This window comes from Protomyctophum bolini (genome assembly GCF_963924005.1).
Source record: "Protomyctophum bolini genome assembly, chromosome: 1".
Classification (NCBI taxonomy): Eukaryota; Metazoa; Chordata; class Actinopteri; order Myctophiformes; family Myctophidae; genus Protomyctophum; species Protomyctophum bolini.
The window spans coordinates 36,617,475-36,639,117 of NC_137862.1; the positions used below are offsets into that span (position 1 = coordinate 36,617,475).

General features: G+C 40.7%; 3 protein-coding genes across 3 annotated transcripts; 2 read left to right on the forward strand and 1 right to left on the reverse strand.

Moving 5' to 3' along the window:
* Window positions 1-4,538: 4,538 nt before the first annotated feature.
* On the reverse strand, window positions 4,539-6,424 carry mcee (methylmalonyl CoA epimerase). Its single transcript, XM_080772739.1, has 3 exons — window positions 6,358-6,424; window positions 5,086-5,426; window positions 4,539-4,916 (listed from the first exon to the last, which is right to left on the reverse strand). Exons 1-3 carry the CDS (start codon window positions 6,395-6,397, stop codon window positions 4,764-4,766), a joined length of 534 nt encoding a protein of 177 aa, XP_080628865.1. The 5' UTR covers window positions 6,398-6,424; the 3' UTR covers window positions 4,539-4,763.
* A 43-nt stretch (window positions 6,425-6,467) lies between these two features.
* mphosph10 (M-phase phosphoprotein 10 (U3 small nucleolar ribonucleoprotein)) lies at window positions 6,468-12,700 on the forward strand. Its single transcript, XM_080761621.1, has 11 exons — window positions 6,468-6,589; window positions 7,000-7,648; window positions 7,938-8,092; window positions 8,581-8,761; window positions 9,176-9,317; window positions 9,438-9,505; window positions 10,039-10,176; window positions 10,324-10,434; window positions 10,930-11,037; window positions 11,121-11,369; window positions 11,531-12,700. The coding sequence occupies exons 1-11, from the start codon at window positions 6,504-6,506 to the stop codon at window positions 11,681-11,683; spliced, it is 2,040 nt and encodes a 679-aa protein (XP_080617747.1). The 5' UTR covers window positions 6,468-6,503; the 3' UTR covers window positions 11,684-12,700.
* Window positions 12,701-13,203: 503 nt separating this feature from the next.
* On the forward strand, window positions 13,204-21,486 carry ist1 (IST1 factor associated with ESCRT-III). The gene is made up of 10 exons (XM_080769247.1): window positions 13,204-13,299; window positions 14,992-15,136; window positions 15,568-15,748; window positions 15,887-15,974; window positions 16,259-16,342; window positions 16,734-16,844; window positions 16,995-17,153; window positions 17,239-17,349; window positions 18,605-18,650; window positions 19,519-21,486. The coding sequence occupies exons 2-10, from the start codon at window positions 15,049-15,051 to the stop codon at window positions 19,689-19,691; spliced, it is 1,041 nt and encodes a 346-aa protein (XP_080625373.1). The 5' UTR covers window positions 13,204-13,299; window positions 14,992-15,048; the 3' UTR covers window positions 19,692-21,486.
* Window positions 21,487-21,643: the final 157 nt, after the last annotated feature.

Sequence of the window (21,643 nt, forward strand, 5' to 3'; positions counted from 1 at the left end):
AATACAACCTTGGTCATCACTCTCAGCCACATATTGTTCTCTCTCCCCTATTCCTATTTCTTTCTACACTATCTGTACTGTCTGATCATAAATAGATCATCCAGAGGCCTATACATTGACAGCAGCAGGCCACCAATTCGATTCACTGTTAAAACGGTTTAGTTGTGTCTTGAATCATTGGTGTGGTTTGGGCTTTAGAGATATATCAACAAGCATGCCGTGTAAACATAATGTCAACATACCGTGATCTTACTGATAAGTGGAACATTGTAGGCTATTTAAAACCTTGTATGATTTAATGTAGAGAGAGTCTATAGGGATTTAAGACACACGTATCTGACTGTTCCCTGCTCCCACTGAAGAATACACTGAGAGACCGACAGACTGACAGACCGACAGACATGAGGCCTGCCACTACTGTCTTTCTATGGCTACTATTGGAACAGAGTGGTACTCAGCAGACAATGAGAAAGACAACACAGTCACAAATGACGGATCCATCTGATATAGACATTTGTGCCATCAGTTCACAAATACTAAGAGAACACGACACTTACAGAATTAATATATAATGTAAACAGGTGTGATGGTGTGGAACATTAGTTACAGTCTTGCATAAGTTGACCAGGAGGAGGCAGTTTAGAAACCAGGATTACTGCATGTTTGTTGTGAGAGTATACCTACCCTAGGGCTAGGAGACATGGGGAGAACATGTAAACTCACACAGAAAGGCCCTTTCGCCAACCCCACCTCAGGTATGGGCACTGAGGAGAGAACACTCCCCCAGCGGGAATCGAACCCAGGACCTTCTATCTTACTTTCTTCTGCTGTGTCTTTAAAGTCATAGTGAACCAACAGTGCAACGCCCGAGCTGGAATCAAAACCGGCACGATTTTTATATAATCTTACGTTACACAGTATGACTTTAATTATTTTTTGCTATTGTTGCTACAATGTTGGCGAGCCAAAACCAAACAATTTTACTCTTGTTTATCAGTATAGGAGATGTAATGCAAATCTCACACACTCTCAAACCATATATATATATATATATATATATATATATATATATTATATACCCTATATAATATGAGGGATTTCAATTATTATTATAATTTCACTATAACAAATCGACATTGGGGATCAATGGCATTGAATCCATGGACACATATATTTTGTGAACTCATCATTACTCATACCAGGGTTAGTCAAGATGACATCACATCAGTATAATTTCCACAGCTCAATGAGACTGGTGTTCAATAAAAAATAATGATGCATGTAATGAAAGTATTATCATTAAAAGGGTGTCTATATGAATGTCTGTGTATGCCCTATCCATGAAAGACACCATGGGCCCGTTTTAGCATAGTTATCTACTAGCCTACATGCGTATAATATATGCCATTGCCATGGACAAGAAACCTCCTCAAATTGTTACACATACAATTACAATACCACATTTCGTGGTCTCCGAGCGAGTTCGAACCAGAGCAGCTGTAGGCAAACCTCGCCAACATTTACAGTAGGGACTCATTTCAGCTCCATATGACCGCATCAGTGATGCTGTGGTGGTTGGATCAGCATCAGTCAGTTGCCTTGAAAGCATCATCTGAGCAGAACAGGCTTCATCTGGTGGTGGTGGTAACATGTTATATAAAAATGTTAAAGCGATATCTTACCTAGAGAATCACATATGCTGATCAAGTCACGTCCTTCCAATTTTTTCAGATGACGCTGTCGCTGTTTATCATGCTGCTGATGATACGGTTTCGTTTCGCGCATCACTCCCTCTGCATCTCGTCGAGGGAGAGCTGGCAGAATGAATACCCAGGAATCTGAACACGCACAGTAGAGAGCAAAGAGAAGGGCCGCCCCGGAACGTGTATAATAAAGCCCCTACTGCAGTTGTCTGATAAAGGCCAACTGTGGACTGGATGGAATTTTGGAAACAGAAGTGTAAACCCCACCCGCGTGACCCGTCACCCGATCAATGTAGTTTATAGGGCTGACCCGACCCTCTGCCATGAAAGACGGAATATCGTGGTTGGGTCTGGGCTGGGCTACATTAGATTTATCTCTGCAACCATGGGGGTATTAAACCTGTAGTCAGTGTGGTCTATGTGCGCCTGTATTTCTGTAAAATTCAATCTGGCACAGTCACTCACATTATCCATATCTGGAAACTTACAAATCACACCCGTGTGAAATGAGGGGTGCTCTTATCATGATGATGTAAAACAAACATTGAGACAAAACAAACATTAAATTCTCTTTATTGTCAATGACGTTTTTAAAACAAACATTTAACTAAAAACAAACATTAAACCTGTATATATGTCAAAAACACGTATATATAAAAATATGATATAATATATATAATATAATATAAAATATTACATAATCCACAGGAAAACCTAACATTATATGTTAAATATAGATGTTAATTCATATCCCTTGATTAAACAGCTGTCTGCATAGCTTAACCTGTGATATCATATTGACATATAGGCCTATAGCCTATGACTTTGACACAACAGTTATATAATTAATTAGTTTCAAATGTAATCCTTCACTTGTAGACCAAACACAGGTGTTGCAAACAAAATTAATTAGTTCTACGCCAATCAGACTGTTCAGACAATACACCTGCATGTGTTGGTTACCAACATGGTAGGTGCTAGTTTGAAACTCGTGAATATACATTTATATATCATTGCTGAGTTTATATGCTGCTGATTACATTATTTTCTAGATAAAAAATGATATAACAGACAGTGACACATTTTTAATCCATAGGCTAGATCTTTAGTGTTAACTGATAAATGCCTAACTTCGTGTCACCAGACTTTCCAGGAAATGCCTAATAAGGACATACTGCAGCCTCAACTCACCTCTGTGGCTATGCTACATTAAAAAGCAGTAAAATATTCAGTTCACTTGAATTGTGACTGACACACTGAGAATGTCAGTGCTGTGTGTCACAATACTCATGAGGCCTAGTGAAATTGTATACACACACTACAAATTACAGTAGGCTATGTAAAAACAAAACAAAAACATTCTGGTATATTTTTCATAGTTTGATATTTTCATTGGCTAATAAATGGTAAGTTAGGCTTCTGTAGAACTGTATTGATCTCTGCAGGGAAATTTGGCAGTAGCAAAACCAAGGACTAATTGCATATGGAATGTGCCTTGCTGTGCTTGGCTATTCATGCTCATCTATTTCTCTTACTGAACTGTAGAAAGAGACTGCAGTGAACACATAATGGCCAAGTTGATGTTGCAGTCAGCTTGTCTGTCAAATGTAATTTTTAATAATGCTGAAGGCTGTGGATTGATTATGGCAATTAAGAGTGTTCCACATTGCTATTTTTGTTCAGTCAAATTCATAGCAGCCTGGAGAACAAGGCACAGGTGATAGCAGCAACCTGCATTAATGAAAATAAAACACACTTCCTTGCATTACACTACCTTTTAATTAGAGTAAAAAAATTTAACATAAATACATTTGTGTTCTGTCCAGCCCAAAATGGCATTTTAAACAATGGAACATGGGGGGGGGGGGGGATTACTGTAGGTCACCCTCTGGGTACATCTGGTCAGCTCTTATGGTTGGAAAGGTTTTTTGCTAGTACAGCACAATATCGAAGGTCATCTTTTCTTTAACTATTTAGGGCTGCATTTGTACACTTAAAAATCACACCCATGTGAAGTGAGGGGCACTAATATATTAAAGTAACTATGATTAGGTGATGTAATTATGTAAAACAAACTGTTAAAACTAACTAACTCTCTTTGTAAATGGGATTTAATGTTTGCGTTAGGGACAAGATGAAAAATGTTCCCTTCATTGTCATGGCGTTTTGAAAACATACATCGAACTAAAAACAAACATTAAACCTGTATATAGGAGGGGCGCCCCTCAAAACTCCCATAAACAATACATTATATTTCTCATTCAGTGACATTTTATCATTGGGACCAAAATATAAGCTAGGACGGCACTCTACAGATGACTACCGCAGAACAGTAGGATTCGACAAACAAATGTTTGGGAAGATGTAATTACAATGAGTCAACATTCAGTCGCAGTCACATGTGCAGTATATGTTCCCAACCCGTTTTATTTTCATTTTCTGCCTAGGCCCTTTACTGATAGCATCAAGTGAAGACCGACAGGAAAGAGGGAGAGCGGAGAAGGGGAGAGACACGCAGCAAAGGTCACCACGTACGGGACCTGAACATGCGACACGCTGCCAGGCCAAAGCCCACTATGTGGCATGTGGCCGTTTTAAGTCGAATTCAAGCAGGGAATATAAAAGTAGGAAAATATAATATATAAAAGCATGCCTGAAATTCTTTCATATTTTTTGAGTGGTGCAACCACTCCAAGGAACAGCAATGTCCGTGTTCACCTATGTGACTATGTCCGTGTTAAGTTAACCTATGTGACTATGATGAGCACCAGTATGACTATGAGAGGGGGGGAGATGGGAGTTGCACCACTCAGTTCACACAGGTTTGGGACAATGAAATTCATAGACATTTTTATTTATTCACAACAAACAGGCAAAGGCAAAAAAAAAGAAAACGAGTGGCCGTAGTATGAACAGACTTTGTCCATGCCTCATCTCTGAAGTGCAAAGATAAGCCAATTACATACTCAATTTAAATGAGTTACTGTACTGGAGGAGGAGGAATGGTGATGTGAATGAATGACTCAGGAACACCACAGAGTTGATCAGACAAAGCAGAGCTTAGGCCTCTTCAAGCTCAACAAGTACACCATCACAGTCTTTTGGGTGGAGAAACATGACTGGTTTCCCATGAGCTCCTATTCTGGGTTCTGGTGACAGCGTTCTGATGTTCCTGGCCTTCAGGGAGACTATTGCAGCCTTGATGTCATCAACCTATAACCACAGGACATATAGACAATTGCTATAATGAAATCACCTTAATCATAAAGAATCAAATTATCAACTTAACACATGTTGAAAAACGTTTGGCTAATTGGAAATGTATGTGATTATGGACATTTCTAGTCATGTCTAGAAATATGTGCATCTCACTTGAGCTCACCTCAATACAAATGTGGTGCATCCCTCCCGCCTTATTCTTCTGTAGGAAACCAGCAATTGGACTCTTCTCTCCCAGGGGGTGAAGAAGTTCTATTTTGGTATTACCCAGCTCCACAAACACCGTGTAGACTCCATGCTCTGGCAGGGGCACCTTGTCACTAACTGTTGCCCCCAGGACATCCCGGTAGAGAGCGGTGGCCTTTTCCATGTCTGGGACAGCAATGGCAACGTGGTTCAGTCTCCCAACCTTCCATAGTGGACCAGGAATGCCCTGCTGGAGGGATGCTGTGGTTGAATGTCCTCTTAGGGGTGTGTGGCGAGTGCACCTAGAAAGCCCTGAAACTACAGTAGAGTGCAGTTTCGTGAGACAGATAAAAAAAGATATTCAGATTAGGTAAACTGTGTTCAATACTTCTATCTGTGAGAGAGAGGCTGTGTCATGTCTATGCTCTGAGTCTAAACTATATTAAGAACAAGAATGCCTATCATCCCCCTGACCATTTGATGACCTGCACCACACACTGACGTGACTGACCATTGCCTAGCATGTTGTCTCATCAGTTATGATTAAACATTTGAGATGTGTATTAGCCAATCAGCTTAAAAGCCAAAGTGATAGAGAGAACTATAAATGTATTATTAGGGACATGAATATTTCTGTAAACATCTGGCAGCTGTATAAAGACTACTTTAACTCTCGAGAAAGAAGGAGGACTGGAGGGAGAGCGGAGTGAACATCACAGAGAGATAGACAGAGCTGGCTGTCTGGGACACATTCCGGGGTCTTGGAATCTGTGCTATAGCCGTTCCCTTGCTTTGGCAATGTAATCAAACGTACACACACACACACACACACACACACACACACACACACACACACGGAATTGGAACCCTGAATATATATACATTTTAAACTGAGATACAAAAAAGGTATTCAGAATTTCAGAATCAGTTTTCCGAAAGAGGCTATATGAAACAACGTCTGATGCGACATGGTTCGGGGGAAATAATAGAATCGCAAGGCATGGAAGATTTACCATGTGCAATAAGTTTATATCAACAAGTACGTTACACGCGCGCATGATGTAACTGACATAGCAAACAATATAAACATATAGTAGAAGTAGCACGCAGCCTTTCAGCCTTTATTCAATTATGTTATCTGATAATAAAACAAAAGAACTGAGCTGTGAGCTCAACTGACGCTTAATTGAACCGAACGGGGCATAAACTCTAGTCTAAACACATCTGTTAAACCATGACACAAACCTACCTGCAACCTTCAGCACGGTGGACGCCATATTTCCAGCCATCTATGTTTCCAGCCGTACTCCGGAACCTTTTCACATTAAGTAACTTCTGGGGGGACCTATTTACCCGAAACACACGTGTGCCCATGTGAGGGGAGCTGATTCAACGATGGCTACCGAAGATGTACGGGCTATGCTGGAAGACTGTGCAAATAAATTAAATATAAACACTTCTCACACAGAAAACTTCCTAGAGTAAGTTCAGTCGTGTTTACACTTTCTTAAAAATACATGTCTCAACATTGATGTCTTGTTTTGAGAATGCTAGCATGCGTGATCACTGTGATAGCTGGGTAGCTAGCAGGCTAGCACAGCATGCACACTGTTGTCAGTAAACTCAACTGTGTGATAACAAAACTTGTGCTGCCCGATAAAGCTGGCTAGCTGGGATTCAAATGTTGGTGGTGTATTGAAGTTTGAACAACACACTGTCAAATCAACACATACACTGTGCGTGTCAACTCTTTACAGTAGAAATAGAACCAATGGACCTGTTGTGTAAAAAATACTTAGGGTCAATTTTGTTCCAGACCCTGTTGATATCACTCAAATTATCCGATTGTTACACTGACTGACTGTTAAAATGTTGTTTTCTTTTTCCCCAGTCTTCAAGATGATGTGGCAGCAGACTTTACGTCACTCACAAAGGTTCTATATGACTTCCACAAGGGGCAGGAGCCCGGGGATTGTAAAAGCAGCCCCTTGGAGCAGTTGGTTGTGGAGGACTTTGATGAGGAGCAGATCTGGCAGGAGCTGGAATTGCAGAACACTGCTGTGCTGAGACGTTTTGAGACTGTGGTCAATGACATTATCTCAGATGATGCATTGACCATCCTGGAGGAGGAAGAAGATGAGGACAACAACATTGATGAGGAAATGGGGGAGGATATTGGTGAAGAGGAGGAGGCGGAGGAGCCACACAAGAAGCCTAAGAAACAGTGTGAGGATGGAGAAGGGGATTTCACAGATGAGGATTCTGATATAGATTTTGATGTGGACGCTTTGGAAAAACGAGAGAAGCTAAGGAAACGGGCTGTAGGCAAGACCTCTAAGGCAGCGGGAGTGCCCTCTGAGGTTGATGACAAGTTCTTCAAGCTGTCAGAGATGGAATCCTTTCTGGATGATATGGACAAGCTGGAAGGGAAGGAGGGGGTGGAAGACATAGACTATTTTCAGGACTTACCCTCGGATGATGATGATGATCTTGACCTAGATGAAGACATTTCTTTTAAAAAACAGAAGAAACACGGAGATGTAAGTCAAGTCATTCCTTGCCATTATGTAATGCATAAAAGTATTTCACACATTTGAAATACTTTTATTTCAGATTCTTGAAGATCTACCAGCTCAACAGATTTTTTTTAATGAGACTTTAGTAGTGTATTTGATTATTACTACTAGACAAAAATACTTAAACAAATTGGTAATAAATCAGTATAGTATATATTTGTAGTGTAGTGTAATTTGTATTGTACAGTAGCACAGTAGCAGCAATAGTGACTATGTGTGTAGCAGGATACATGTTAATTCCAATTTATTGCAGCTGAAGAGTTCCAGGAATCTCAAGTACAAAGACTTCTTTGATGCTGTGGAAAGTGAATCTGGTAAAGCAGACCACCAGTCAGAAGACGAGGATGACAGCATGGAAGGCATGCAGGAAGACCCTGAAGAGGAAGTTGATGAGGATGATGAAGACGAGTAAGTGAAATATAATTAAATTAAGTAATGTGAATTGATATTTGATGCCAGCTGTAAAGCGACTACATGAGAAACTGATGTTAAAGTCGCTGAGAGGCGATGGGATGGGCCAGGTTGTCAGACGCGCTCTGCTCCACAAAACAAAAGGAATTAACTGGATCCAAAACAATGCGTTTAAGGGGTTTATTAAAGTAATATGAATGACTCAAAAAGTGCTCAAACATAAATCCAAGTAATCACAGCGATCAACGTAAATAAAGCAAAATAAAGCGGTCAACAAAAAGTATGGCGTCCCACACACCCCCTCTCTCTCACTGTGTGTCAGCCAGGTGAACAGGCCACCTTCTTGAGTGAACCAGATCCGCCCCTATGCCCATCAATCAATCACATTAACACCAGTGACAGTCCATTCATTTCATTGACCAACATATTACCAGAATCCAATTCATGGCTCCTACACCAGCTAATGTGCATTTATTCTGTACCAGGGACACGATTAAGGAGAAAGGGATGAGACAGAAAAGAGTGACCTTTAACCTTTCTGGAGAAGAGGCGAGCGAGGGAGAAGAAGAGAGTGAGGGAGAAGACATCGAAGACATTTTAGGAAGGAAGGACCCAAACTCAGAAAAGTCTGCATACAAGTCATCATTTGAGAAACGACAAGAAAAGGTATCCTAACTTGTCCTTTTCGTTATGTTATTGTATTTTTACTTCCTCTATGTTGAATTCACTTTTTTCCATTTGCACTGTTTGCTGTGTTTATGGTCTGGTCATGGTATAGCAGTGTTATTAGTTTACACTAAGTTTGATGTTAATGTCACTTACTGACTAGGCCTTGATAAAAATGTGTCTATTGAAATGTGTCATATCAACTAGCTACAGTAGATTGGATGGAGCCCGCACACCACAGGTATAAGCAAGACGTTCTTTACAATAAAGAACGTCTTGCTTATACCTGTGGTGTGCAGGCTCCATCCAATCTACTGAAGTTTCTTTTAGCCCAGCACCCAGCCTGTCGATGTGCGTATTCTACGTCTGCTCATATCAACTAGCTATCATACATTATCTGATTCCTGCGTTCAGATGACAGAGAAGATCCAACAGTTGGAGAAATCAGCGCTTTCAGATAAACCATGGCAGTTGTCTGGAGAGGCGACAGCTCAGACTCGTCCAGAGAACAGCATGCTTGAGGAAGATGTGCAGTTTGATCAGGCATCCAGGCTGGGTAGGTGTGGCAATGCTATGTGTTCCTCTTGTTTGTGTGTACAAGAGACTGCAGCATTGATTCCAAACCATATGTGTGCTTTGTGTAGAAATCAGTAGTAATTTCGTTACTCTCTCCTAGCCCCTGCTGTCACAGAGGAAACTACACTACAGCTAGAGGATATTATCAAACAGAGAATAAAAGATCAGGTCAGTATATGGATCCTACATTACAATACTATATATTATGTAAACATTGGACATTTGGTTCATCAATATTAAAGGACAAATGACAGTTTCCATTCAAAGTTGTTTTCTGTGCATCAAGATAACCCGTCTGCTTGCCATGCATATTGGTATAAAACCAGTCACTATCACCACACATGATGGAGCAGATGAATCACACTGTCATGTCAGGCTCTCAGAGTGTGTGTGTGCGTATGGCTGATTTAGGGGACAGTCAGTCACACATGGGTGATGGCAGGGACGTTGCTAACAAATGCTGAGGCGTCAAACCATCTTGTGTAGAGATTCTAACTCCATGCGACGGCATGTGAAGCACCACAACCGGAAGCTAACCGTGGCTCGCATAGAATGAATGTGACGCGAGTGTCGTGTATGATTGTGTGACCACAACCAGCCCGGAGTTGAGATCATTTAACTAGTTTTGTCTGCATAAATCGGCCTTCACCCACCCATATTGATCCTGTATCACAGCTCTTTGACATGTTTTGTTTCATCAGGTGTTTGATGATGTGGTGCGTAAGAATAAACCCAAAGAGGACGCGTTTGAATACAAGAAGAGGTTAACGTTGGACCATGAGAAGAGCAAGCTGAGCCTGGCACAGGTTTATGAGCAGGAGTACCTCAAGATGACACAGGTTTGTCTCCCTTTGTCCTCTCTACCAGTGATTCACTCAGAGACAGGCTGATCTACAGTACTGCTCTGTGCCAAATATTTACACACACCAGATTTCATAAACTACAACACAAATGTGTGTAAATGGTCCTTTTTTCTTGCATTTCAGGAAAAGACAGATGAAGTTGAAAAACCAGCCCATGTGGAAATACAGAAGCTTACGAACACACTTTTCCTGAAGCTTGATGCTCTTTCCAACTTCCATTTCACTCCCAAACCAGTAAGTGTCTGTGTGAAATAATGACAAAACACAATTTCCTACAGTGAATATGGTCTCAAAATTATCGATGCTTCCCATGCATGAGAAAAAGGTAAACAATTGCCACTGTTGTGGAATTGAATGGTAAATTAGAGAGTTGGCAACATGACTTGCCTTTTTTGAAAGATTTCCCATGATTGGGCATCTTGGAAAGTATTTAATAAGCCAGCAGGATGTACAAGCATTTTTTCTCATTCTCACTCCCTGCCTGGTGTGAAGTACTTTTAAATTTGATCTGTAATGTACATATTGAAATGCATTTAGATGTATTACTATTGTATGCCTATTTCTTCAACGTAGATTTTTATTGCATGCAGATTGATGAAAGTAATTCCTTGAGACATCTGACGGGATTTTATTTATTTTATTTAAAATAGTTTCCTGAAGTTTTACAATCCAAAAAGTTGCAATGTAGTAGTGAAAGGCTACACTCATACTTCCCATCCTGTTCCACAGCCTGTCCCTGAGGTTAAAGTGGTGTCTAACTTGCCTTCCATCGCCATGGAGGAGGTGGCTCCAGTCAGTGCTAGTGATGCTACTCTGTTGGCACCAGAGGAAGTCAAGGTTTGTTAGACAATATACCAGCTGATATTATTTTGTGTGTGTAGATTATTGAAAAATTGACAATAATCCATCTCTAACCAAAGGAGAAGAGCAACGCGGGTGATGTGCTTGGTGACTCTGAGAAGACGTCAACAGACAAGAAGCGTGAGAGACGCAAGAAGAAGACGGTGAAACGTCTCAAAATTAAGGAGAAGGAGAGGCGACAAAAGGAGAAGGAGGCTAGAGTTGGTGAAAAGGAGGCTAGAGTTGGTGAAAACAAAAAACCAACCAAGGCAGAGGTGGCACAAAACCTCCAGAAAATCACAAAGGGGGGCAAAGCCAAAATTCTTAAGGTTAGTGTCAAAGTGGTATTGAAAACAAATCAGACGTCATATATATGCAGTATAAGAGTCTGAGAATATGTGTCCTGTCCTGTATGATAAATACGGTAAATAGATGGCAAACTGAGTAAGGCTGGTGCTGAACTTAACACTGATAAACTTTCTTGTTACAGGATGAAGGGAAAGACAAGGCTGTACGTTCCTCTCAAGCCTTCTTCTCTCAACTGCAGGATCAGGTTAAAAGCCAAATCAAAAGTGTAAAGGACCAGGCCTTGAAGAAGAAGAAGAAACATAAGGAAGTGTCTGTCGGCAAACTCAAATTATAGTTATGTTGGGACGTTAGAGTAGATTGAAGGAGTTGATATTTGCACACTAGATAACAGCTCCTAATACATAGCAACATTTCCACCTAACAGGGTCAGGTGGCATTTGCCTGAGTTGAAAATAATTACAAAACATTAAACCCTACTCATTTAGTGCCTATGTTGGACTTTTCTACCAGTGGGGATGGATTATGATGCTGTGGAGGTGTCTCCTGGAGGATGGGCTAAAGTGCACCATTTACCATGATGCTGATTGGTAGCGTGTAGTTGGCGCACCCTTAGTTCTGGTAGGGTGGAGAATAATAGGAGTTCAAAGATAATACACGCACATACTGTATAAGTGAATTGCGATGGGTGCTGGTCTGGATAATCCGCAAACCATTGTGACTGCTCCCACAGTCTATTAAACGAGTAACGTCAAAACGTTTGTTTAATAAATACACATGTATTGTATCTTTTTGAGTGCGGAGAATGATGCCCTCTAGATCTGAGGCAGGAATGTGAATGAAACCAGCTGGGAGTACCTCTCTTCCTGTACAAATGTTTGACCTTGATGAGAATGGAACTCGTCCACTCTACGCAGAGTATACTCACGTCCTCCCTACGGAAAGGGAATGTGGGTATTTTGGTCACTATTTACGCATAATGTATGAAATTTGTCCTCTGCATTTAGGTGCTATAAATATAAGCGTCCAGGGACCAGTTAGGGGTTGACTGACATTTGTCTGATGATGAAGATCCTATTAGCATTAAGTCAGTGTATACAATTCTAAAATGTTTAGTCAATCAAGTATTGGGAGCTGTAATTCAGTATGCGGATATTCTTTTATACTTTACTGTGCTTCAGAGTGATAATTTCTTTGTACAGATAGGTAGTTTTCTTTTTGTAAAGAAACTTGCAATATCTTAATCAGTCAGTAAAAAGAAAATAATGTGCCCTGAGTTGTTTTAAATATTTATGTGGAATGACTGAGGGTTTAAATCTGTTATGTTTTAAATAAAGTTTATATCGTGAAAATACAGTATCTTTATCACATGGGATCCTTTGATAGACGGCTCTGAAGGTCGACCCTGCCAAAGTACTTTGGTAGGTTTAGATTTGCCCACTAAAGCAAGAATGCATCAATTTGAGTTGGAAATGGATATAAAAAGGGAGAGAGGAGGGACAAAAAAGGCAATACTGTTTTCCTACTATATTGAACCAAGCACAATTTCCTCTGATCATTCAAGCTTTCTTTTTCTTTTAATTATTATGGTGATTTAAACTAATGTCAAATCATATGGGTGTAAGGGACTGAAATCCCAAATCCTTTGAATACATAAGTCTTGTGGGCGGTGTTGATGTAAACAAGTCACAGATGGGTTTTTAAAATAGAATAGAATGTATCTAATGTGAAGGAAGGCATAATAGACCAAATCATTTTGCACACACTGTGTATGTCTCAGCAGCACGCTCTAGTGGTGAATATAATTCAAGCCGCCCACAAAATCAAAAATACCCATGACGTAACGAATGGATCATATTTTCACGGAAGTGAAACGGCAGACCAGAAACCAGACACTCAGGCAACGACCCAAATAAGTTGCCGTTTGCTAGACTTTCCTGAGGATACACGCAGGTACTGTTGCTGTCGGGTGTTTATTTGACATTACTATATGAACTGCTAACATCTTCGCTCTTTATTTTTGTCGTCCAGATACTGTTGCACCTTTGATTAAGACTCAAACCTCTGTTACTTTAGTTAGCCTGATGTTTAGCTAAGGTAGCTAGCAGTTCAGAAAGGCTAGCCAGCTAAAGTTAGCGCTGCACATTTCTCTCCAGTACGTAACGTAACCTTACCGTCATTATCAGATATAATAAATACACTGTGGTGGGGAAATAAGGGACAAGCTATTAACCATGTTAACCAAACATATAGTCTACTTAGCCCGGTAGGTTTTAGTGTTATCTATCTAATGTTGCCAAACGAGTTTGTGTTTTTGTCCTGTGTGGTCATGTCACATGATGTCATGAGTCAACGGACCAGAGGTGTAGAACCAAAACAATAGCTATATGACGTTATGGCCGGGTTTCGATCATGTATCTTTTTTTTGCCATTGACAATAAAAGGGGAATTCAGGTCAAATGTCTGCTAAATATTGTCCCCAGACTCCCCACTATGGTCCCCACACACGTCTCAATATTTGCCATTGACAGAAAAATGAAATGTCATATGTAAATGAGAAAATCAGAACCAATCACAGGCAATAGGCATTCTGATTGGCCAATATGAGATGATGATGTATGATGATAAGAACTACTTTCTGGCCTTGACAGCCCATTCATCCAAACAGAAAAGTCCTATCTGAATGCATTAAACAGCATTAAAGTCACTTTCTGCATGTGCATACCCTCAGGCCTCTATTGTTGATGAAGTTGTAGTTGTTGCCACGGAAACGAGGCTCTGTATGATGAAGGCGCCCAATTTGGTAGGATGACAGTGTCATAGCATGACGTCACATTGCCTAATATATACTGGCGTATACCGTGTAATGAAGATAAGTGCTTAGCGCATTATTGCAAGTAAGTGGGAATCCAATAAAATAAAATAAAATGTTTCAACTGTGATTGACGGCTCCATTCATCCCTACTCCCTTCGTGCCCGGTACTGCCCGGGCACCCAGACTCTGGAATGACCTACCTCTGGCTTTAAGGCTAGATAATGACCTACCTCTGGCTTTAAGGCTAGATAATGACCTACCTCTGGCTTTAAGGCTAGATAATGACCTACCTCTGGCTTTAAGGCTAGATAATGACCTACCTCTGGCTTTAAGGCTAGATAATGACCTACCTCTGGCTTTAAGGCTAGATAATGACCTACCTCTGGCTTTAAGGCTAGATAACTGTGTCAACTTTCAAATCACTTCCTTAGATTTATCATGTTGCTTCATGTCCATATACTGTATGCATTGCATATGCTTTGATTCTATTGTCTTATACTGTCTATTTTATGCATTTAATTTGATTGCTGTCGGTTATCCCTTGACACTGTAAAGCACTTTGTAAACACATTGTTTTCGAAAAGCCCTTTATAAATAAAGTTTGTTATATTATTATTATTATCCGTAAACCATCTACCTAAAAAAGTTCTCTCTAAGGTAATGGAGAACCTCTCTAACAGTAGTTGTTGATTTTGAGGTGTATGCACAGCTTTGTGTCTTTTTGTGTACGAGCACAGTGATCACAATTTGATTGGCTGAGCACGGAATGTCATACATGATGATAAAGAGTGCCCCGCGCCTCATGAGTGTGATTTGTTTTTCCATGGTAGTGACTGACGGAGTGACGGGCTCTTTCCCATCATCCTGTCCACAGAGAACTGAACATCATGCTGGGAGGAGGTTTCAAAGCAGAGAGGCTCCGAGTCAACCTGCGGCTGGTCATCAACCGCCTTAAACTATTGGAGAAAAAGAAGAGTAAGTTAAACTTGATCCACTCGCACTTAGCTTTTGACTGTCATAGATGTACAGTATTTGATTGATTCTGTCATCTGTGTATGACAGTCTTGGACACTTTCCCCAAAGGCTGTTTAGAGACAGTTCTGTGTACATCTCCATAAATGTAATTTTTTTTAAATATAAAGTACTTACGGGACCATATGTAAAGGGCCACAGAACTCTAAACTCTATTTGAGGAAAGTCACCAGACTGCCACAGGTACACAAATGTCGGTTTGTGTCTATGACAGTCTTGATCCAGAGCTACACTCTGATCCAGAGCTACACACCAAACAATTAGCTACAGTACATTAAATCCTTTTATTTTAAGTTCAAAATGTATGTTACAGTAATCTTTCATGGTAGGTCTAACTGTGCCCTCTTTCTCTGTGTGATTAATTTGAACTCTAGCGGAGCTAGCTCAGAAGGCAAGAAAGGAGATAGCAGATTACTTGTCATCAGGGAAGGATGAGCGGGCACGGATTCGTGTTGAGCACATCATCAGAGAGGACTACCTGGTGGAAGCCATGGAGATCCTGGAGCTATACTGTGACTTACTGTTGGCACGCTTTGGTCTTATTCAGTCTATGAAGTGAGTGGCTTGGCTAACACTCATAATGTATTCAATTAAGAGACACCATAGGGCAGTGTTTTTATGACCAGTAGGCACTAACTGTTTTACTTCTTTGTCATCACTGTGCTCTCTTCCTTCAACCCATTTTCCGGTCAGGGAGCTTGACCCTGGCCTACAGGAAGCTGTATCCACCCTTATCTGGGCCGCTCCCCGTCTGCAGTCGGAGGTCGGAGAACTCAAAATAGTAAGTATGTATTTATTGTAAGTTAGATGTTGACTAGTCTTATTTTAAGACGACCTATCTTTGTATTCCACAATCTTTGAATGCACCAAAGACTATAACTAAGGAGGCTGTCGTCTTCCTCTGGGAAAATATTTAAAAAATATATTTTTAGTTTGACCACTTAAACCCTATATACTTTGTTGAGACCCCAGTCATCCCTATACAGGGTCCTCTACCTATACTTAGTGCAATTTTCTCAAATGTAAAGGCTTGGTGGATTGATAATTTGATCTCCCTACTTGCAGGTGTCTGACCAGCTGTGTGCAAAGTACAGTAAGGAGTATGGCAAGCTATGCAGGACAAACCAGATTGGCACAGTCAATGACAGGGTAGGTGTTTTATTCCATTGTGTCCAAGGGTTAGGGTTACTTTACACAGTCAATGACAGGGTAGGTGTTTTATTTCATTGTGTCCAAGGGTTAGGGTTACTTTACACAGTCAATGACAGGGTAGGTGTTTTATTTCATTGTGTCCAAGGGTTAGGGTTACTTTACACAGTCAATGACAGGGTAGGTGTTTTATTTCATTGTGTCCAAGGGTTAGGTTTACTTTACACAGTCAATGACAGGGTAGGTGTTTTATTTCATTGTGTCCAAGGGTTAGGGTTACTTTACACAGTCAATGACAGGGTAGGTGTTTTATTTCATTGTGTCCAAGTAAAGGGTGTAGGGTTACTTGTTGTAGAACATTGAATTGCATGTCCAATCATTATTATTTTAGCTGATGCACAAATTGAGTGTGGAGGCCCCTCCTAAGATCCTGGTGGAGCGCTACTTGATTGAGATCGCCAAGAACTACAATGTGCCCTATGAGCCAGACGCCATGGTCAGGGTGAGATATCTTTGCTTTCTAACTTTAGAAAACCTCATGAGGTATAAATTCACAGACCATCTATTTGATACTACAGTTTTACATAAGACGACTAACTGTAGAACAAACATAAATAACCAATGGCCTCTGACCATGTGGTTTTCTGTGCAGCCTGAGCTCTGTCCTGGTGAGGAGGCAGACTTGATTGATGTGGACACTATGGACAATAAGAAGGGTGGTGGAGGAGGTGGTGGAGGTTTCACTGCTGGTGCTATGCCAATGCCCATGCCAATGCCAACAGCGTTCAACTATCCTCCTCCCAAAGGAGCAGTAAGTCATCCTTACTCATTATGTTGATGCCATTTACGGTCAAAGAAATTCTGATTTGTACCTACCTTGTTAATTTGTTCTCCAGGAGCCCTTTGGTGCCCCTTTTGGGACCTACAACAGTTTTAACAACTTCCAGCCCGGTGGGGGAGGAGGGCTGCCCCCTCAGTTGCCCAGCTGTCCCCCCACATATGAGTCTGTAAGTGACCGAGCCCTTCAAACCCTTGCCCCCCCACTCCTTCCTGTTCCAGCCACTGCACTCAGATGGACAGATGGACAGGGCAGGGCACCACTCAGGGAAGAGCAGTTCATTTTAGCTTGTCTGTCACCTGACTTTTCTTCTGCAGTCTTATGTTAACATTGTGGCCTCTAGTTTGACGGTGGTAGTGTTAATGTTTGGTTTTGCAAATTTGACACATACTGTAGCAGCAGTATCGATAAACGCTGGCACTAACAAAACAATCAGACCACAAGAACTTTTATTCCAATTTATATGAGCATTTTATGTTCAATGTGTGGGCCCTATCGTATCCAGATTCCAGTCAACATTGTTCTCCAAATAAAGAGGTAGAATTATGTAATATTTGTTTGCTGAGTAGATATGGCTTTCATTAGTAACATTGTTTTGTCAGTAGAAAATTGCACACGCCCACATCAGGAATGCCATACACCATAGCGCCGATACCGATTTTGTTAGTGTCTGCATGGATCTCGGATAAAACACTGTGTGTGCCAGGTTATTGCCCTCAAACTAGAGGCCACAGAGTCTTTGGGTTATGGAGCTAAGATCACTTACGTACTATATGAACTGCTTATTACTAACCATGTACTCAATAAATGCTTGAATGTGTGTTCATAGAACTAGAAGCTTGACTGGTTCGGCCAGTCTTGCTCACGCCAATTTTCTTTTTAGAATTAAATAAAATCACAGGATGAGGAAGTGATGTATTTTCCATCACAGTACTTCAGGTTGAAATGTTGTGCAATAACATGGTGGCATGGGGTTTTATATTAACTGTAGATGGTGTAAGTGCATTAACGGTGAGGAAAGCAGCCATCATCCTTCGCATAATACTTTTGCGTGTGCTGCCTGTGAGAATGAGAACAAAGCTGTCTCCAACTGCATTGCCATTGTCTTGGATTAGTGTAGCTGGATAGGTTGCAGGCCAGAGTGTACATACTTTTTTTGTCAGAGGATAAAAATAAAATGTTCCACATACGATTTGGTTAAGGAATGTTTAGGTTTATTAGGAGGTGATGGGCTTTCCCAGGAATGCAATGGCTGGATTTCCTACCTACACTTTCTTTCTCTCCATTATAATGATAATCACCTACTGGCTCACCTGCTGCTGAGTCATATAATTGAATGGTTATGTCATTTTCATTTGATTACTAACCTTTAAAACACAGGGGGATGATTGTTTGTCTGTAAATGAATTATGTATATGTTTCAGATCGATGATCTATCTCTCAAACCCTCTGATCCTTCCCAGGCAGTGGGTGAGTTCTGTTGGATGTATCCCATGTAAATTGAGCAAAGTCTAATGATTGTAAAGTTGTCCTTTTAATTATTGTACCTTCTAGTATGTGACATTTTTATGTGACATTTTAATTGGCACGCGTATCATTGATTTCTCCACTCGTAGTCTGACCATTGTTGTGTATGTTTATTTATAATTTTACACTGCATATTGAGTTAGGTGTGTAATCGTAACACCTCATCTATTCTACACTGCCAGCGATGTGAGAGAGCGAACAATGAAATCTCATTAGAATGCATGTTTTTCATTGTGACTGTTCTGACGTACGCGCCATGCATCACCTTCGTCCACCCCTCCTATAATCGCTCACAGAGTCTCTAGTTGAGTGAGGTTTCGCGACCCTAAACACTTGTATTGTTTGAGATATACACGCTACTATTTATTAGTTATATTTGATTGGTTCAGGCTACGTCGCAATGCAATGGCCGACGCTTCATATCAGGACAGGTTTTCGTGCAATATCGCCATCGGAACGCTCGCTCCTTGCCTGTGTAGATGAGGTGTTATGCTGAGTTCACACGGGCAGATGCAAAGATATGGTCTAGTACCATTCATTGTCAATGGAAGCCAGCGACATCCGACGTTTGTAGCTGCTGCAAAAGCTACAAATGAGCTGGGTTCAACTTCCAGATGCAAAGCTACAACTGTAGCTGTAATGACACGTCACTATCGATGCACGCTTGATGACGTCAACGACCGTGTGAGCAACAGATATACAAAGTGACAAATAGCCTGTGATCTTTGCATCTTTGCATCTACCTCGTGTGAACGCAGCATAAGGTTGTGTGTGCATCCCTTTGATTGTGGTTTTGTATCCTATTCTTCAGCGTCTGGCCCCTCAGCTCAGTTCTATGACAACAATGCTTTGCCGGAGCTCCCCTCCGTTCCTGACACACTGCCTACGTCGTCCTTCGGAATCGGGAGGAACACCACCTCCTCCGACGACATTGACTTTGACGACTTGTCACGACGGTTCGAAGAGCTGAAGAAGAAGACCTAAGTCACCGGGAGTGCTGCTGCTGTGCTACTCTTGTGTCGTCATCTCCACAGAACCAGGCCAGGAAAACTGTTAACCACTCTTAAATCACATACGGATTGTCCCTCCCTCCATTCTCTCCCTTCACATTCACATCACAGTGAAGATAACTTCACTGAAATCTCACACAGATCTTCTCAAAGCTTAACTTTACCTCATTCAAACGCCAACCAGCTCACTCAGCTGTGTAGTCTGTACAAATCTCAATGAAAGCATGAGTGAGCAGTGCATTTTTACACAATCAAATGAGTGAAAGATGCGTTTTGGATATTTAGTTTATCTTTGCTAGGGCTTTCACTTCTAGTGATTTTTACTAGTTGACTAGTTGCCTAGTTTACTAGCCGACTAGTCGACCTGCTATGGTTTTAACGTTTTCCCATTTGTCTTGGTCGCTTCTTGTTTGGACTACTGTTTGTATTCTTTATTACTCTTTATTTTTTTCCTGTGTCTTTTTCCAGGGAGTGGTTGCGATTTACATAGTCTGATATTATCCAGCATTTCTTTGTATAGCTCTCATCTACTGCTGTGACACATAACCAGTCTGTCCAGTCTTACCAGGTTTGTCATGTTGTCAGGGAAGTAGGTATTGGGTAATCCAGTCTGTACATCCCCGCCTACCTGGTCATGTTAAATGGCCACAGTTTGTCGTAGTTAGATTGAAGGGACTATCCCAGCTACAGAATGTGCAAGGAAGCCATAGGTTCACATTCGTTCACAATAATACATCTCTGTGACTTTAGAAACACTGAGGTTCTCACACTCCAAGGTACATTCAGTGAAATGACAACAATGTCTTTTCTACCAACCTGTGGTTACTTCCTTCTTTGGCCTAATTATTATTATGTTTGCATTAACATTCACGGAGCCTTTTTGCAAAAGCTCATGGTGACACGTCAAATCTCTTTTCAGACATATCTGTTCATTTTTCGTCATTTGTTGAGATGCGGGCTGTTTCTTTTCTGTACCCTCCCAATGTAATTTCTTAAGGTGGTATATTATATAATGCTACAGATTTTTAATGATTGATTGATCTAACTGTAAAGCTAATTAATCATCATTTGTTTTATATATACAGTTCTAACACAATAAAGCTTTTCAGTTTTACCACAAACTTGCACTTTATGTACTACTTTTGATCCAAACCATAACATGTGTGGCCAAAGACAACCAACACAAGATGGGGGGTGGTATTGACCTTACTGTAGAGGGAAAGTGTGATTTGTTGTGCATGTGATACAGTGTATATCCTGAATTCGCCTTAGTTTTCTCATCAGAGGCCTTGCCAATCTGCATAGACATCCTTTGACACACGACTTGCTCATAATATTTGATTAGTGTAGAGGTTTTAAGGCCAAACCACACCAATGCAATTAGTAGTCACAACTCCTTTGGCCTTTCCATGAGATGACTTAAACTAAAGTAATCTTGGTAGAAATCTTGATTGTCTCGTAAGATTGACATTCAGGCCTAATTATGTTGCTGACACCACAGCCTCTTATGATAAATGCAAGATGGCCTTGTTTAAAAAAGACATTTATGTATCAGTCTTTTGAAGGAAAAGTATGCTATGGGAAGCTCTTTCAACCATTCTGTATGTACACTACTGAACTATTCTGTGCACATTTATTTGTTTTTAGGCTTTTAAGTTTGACCGTACAGAAATTGTAATATGTTCTTATCTAATCTAAATTCATACAAAGTTGTTTTTGCTGCCTAGTACTAAGAAGATGATTTAATAAAAGGCAATTTGGAATGGAAATATACTGGTCCATTTTAATTATTTGATTAGAATGCAAAAATAAATGTCTGATGTGCATACCTGCAGTGTATAGCTATAGACAGAAGGGGGCCTCAGCAGCTTACTGAAACTGAATTACTTTCCAATATCCTTCAAGACCACAAGTTTGTATTTATAA

What these genes read in the sequence shown, in the direction of transcription:
- mcee (XM_080772739.1), bottom strand. Translation starts at nt 6,397, where the DNA reads ATGGCTGGAAATATGGCGTCCACCGTGCTGAAGGTTGCAG. An exon ending in CACCGTGCTGAAGGTTGCAG is followed by an intron (nt 5,427 to 6,357) that starts GTAGGTTTGTGT and finishes ACTCTACTGTAG; the next exon opens with TTTCAGGGCTTTCTAGGTGC. An exon ending in TGCACCACATTTGTATTGAG is followed by an intron (nt 4,917 to 5,085) that starts GTGAGCTCAAGT and finishes CTGTGGTTATAG; the next exon opens with GTTGATGACATCAAGGCTGC.
- ist1 (XM_080769247.1), top strand. Translation starts at nt 15,049, where the DNA reads ATGCTGGGAGGAGGTTTCAAAGCAGAGAGGCTCCGAGTCAACCTGCGG. An exon ending in AGGTCGGAGAACTCAAAATA is followed by an intron (nt 15,975 to 16,258) that starts GTAAGTATGTAT and finishes CCCTACTTGCAG; the next exon opens with GTGTCTGACCAGCTGTGTGC. An exon ending in TGATCCTTCCCAGGCAGTGG is followed by an intron (nt 18,651 to 19,518) that starts GTGAGTTCTGTT and finishes CCTATTCTTCAG; the next exon opens with CGTCTGGCCCCTCAGCTCAG.
- mphosph10 (XM_080761621.1), top strand. Translation starts at nt 6,504, where the DNA reads ATGGCTACCGAAGATGTACGGGCTATGCTGGAAGACTGTGCAAATAAA. An exon ending in TTGAGAAACGACAAGAAAAG is followed by an intron (nt 8,762 to 9,175) that starts GTATCCTAACTT and finishes TCCTGCGTTCAG; the next exon opens with ATGACAGAGAAGATCCAACA. An exon ending in TGGCACCAGAGGAAGTCAAG is followed by an intron (nt 11,038 to 11,120) that starts GTTTGTTAGACA and finishes CTCTAACCAAAG; the next exon opens with GAGAAGAGCAACGCGGGTGA.